The sequence below is a fragment of the Triticum urartu genome, chromosome 1A (assembly GCF_056163025.1).
Source record: "Triticum urartu cultivar PI428250 chromosome 1A, HENAU_Tu73, whole genome shotgun sequence".
Lineage (NCBI taxonomy): Eukaryota > Viridiplantae > Streptophyta > Magnoliopsida > Poales > Poaceae > Triticum > Triticum urartu.
In genome coordinates this window covers 110248642-110250265 of record NC_141873.1, presented here as the reverse complement: position 1 = coordinate 110250265, position 1624 = coordinate 110248642, and the positions used below count along the sequence as shown (strand labels likewise).

At 56.8% G+C, this 1624-nt stretch overlaps 1 protein-coding gene across 1 annotated transcript; it reads left to right on the top strand.

The window, feature by feature from the left end:
* Positions 1–364: 364 nt before the first annotated feature.
* On the top strand, positions 365–1316 carry LOC125515738 (uncharacterized). Its single transcript, XM_048681269.2, has one exon. The coding sequence runs from the start codon at positions 430–432 to the stop codon at positions 1174–1176; it is 747 nt and encodes a 248-aa protein (XP_048537226.2). The 5' UTR covers positions 365–429; the 3' UTR covers positions 1177–1316.
* Positions 1317–1624: the final 308 nt, after the last annotated feature.

Below are 1624 nucleotides of genomic sequence, written 5' to 3'. Positions count from 1 at the left end.
TGGCCGTTGATTGACCCCGCGTCTTCCATACACCCTACCGCGCGCGGGTATCTACGTGTCGACGCCTGCCCTCGCTCCATGGCGTGAACCCTGCGCCGAGCCGTCGACTTGATCCGGTCTCCGTCGCTTTCGCTCTCTCTCATCATGTCAGGTCAGGTGTGAAAGTCTGAAAGTTCCCGCTGGCCCCATCCCAACCGGAAGATTAGACCGACTCGGAGTCGCGCCGGTCCCCACCGAGACGAGGACAACGTCAACTCCCGAGTCTTCCTGACGAATTAGTTTGGTTCGATGGGCAATCCAAGGGCCAGGAATACCCGGGATCGGGTCATGCAAGTTCAGTCTTCCTCCCCGAGCCGTCCGGGCGTGCATGCTATTTATAAGTGGAGTGGAGATCAGTGGATCCACACCGTCCCAAGCACGACCGTGTCCATGGCTGGGAAAATGGAGGCCAAGCTCGCGGCCCCCGCGCTGCTCTCACTCGTCGCACTCACCCTGCTCGCGCACACGCTCCTCCTCCACCGTCCGCGCGCCACCGCCTGGCTCCTCTCCACCGTCGACGCCTTCGGGTTCGACGGCCGCCGCCTCGTCGAGCTCGTCAACAGGAGAAACATGATCCTCCTCTGCAACGCCATCCTCCTGGTCATCCTCAAGGACGCCGGGCTCCTGGCTGCTCCAGCTCGGCCAAGCAGCTCCGCGGCCGTAACGGCCGGTGGAGCTGCTTGCTCCAGCTCCGAGGCACGGTCTCAGCCGAAGAGTCGGCAGATCGGTACGGCGGCTGGCGCGACCGGCGCCGACGAAGGTCGGCTCGAGCGTGAACATCGAGGCGCTGAGACGGCCACGGCGCGAGTGCGGCGCGGGAAGCCGCTGACGAGAGCGACGCAGAGGGAATATGCCGCGCTCCAAGAGATCGATCCGGCGGAGAAACAGAGATCGGACTACAGCTTCAACCACCTTCATCATGGTGCTGGCTATGAGATTGCCGTGGTGGCGGATAGGATCTCTAGTTTGCATGACGAGGGAAGCAGAGGAGGGGAGCACACGACCCGGCAGAAAGCACAGCCTGAGATAGTTGACGACGTGGACGAGATGAACAAGAAATTCGAAGAGTTCATCGCCAGCATGAGGAGGAAGATGCATCTCGAGACCCTGCAGCTGCAGCAGCAGGTCGAGGTCTAGACACAGACCGGAAAATGACGTACTGTATGTAGAGTGACTAGTAGGCTGTAGAGATTCGACAAATGTTGCCGGAAATGGATGTCATGCATATGTAATTTTATAGTATTAGAAACCTGAAATTATGGGAGAAATTGTTGTTCTGTACTTCTGTTACAATTTTGCAATGGACGCCAAAAACTGGTGTAGGTCAGCTCTAGCGGCATTCAAGCGAACGATGCTTTCTCCCAGGAGGGTTCGATCTAGCGAACGATTCTGTTCGGTGGAAAGAGCCCCCGAGTGAACCCCCTCCCTCTGTGTACGATAAGCTTTCTATCAAGTCTCAAAAGGGGTATTTTGAAGTTCCATGGCATATGTATATCTATCCTAAAATAAAAAGATCCAAAGAGGCAGACCTAACTGATCTCGACCATCGAACTAAGTCAATCTAATGACCTAGACTGCTCCAATG

What these genes read in the sequence shown, in the direction of transcription:
- LOC125515738 (XM_048681269.2), top strand. Translation starts at nt 430, where the DNA reads ATGGCTGGGAAAATGGAGGCCAAGCTCGCGGCCCCCGCGCTGCTCTCA.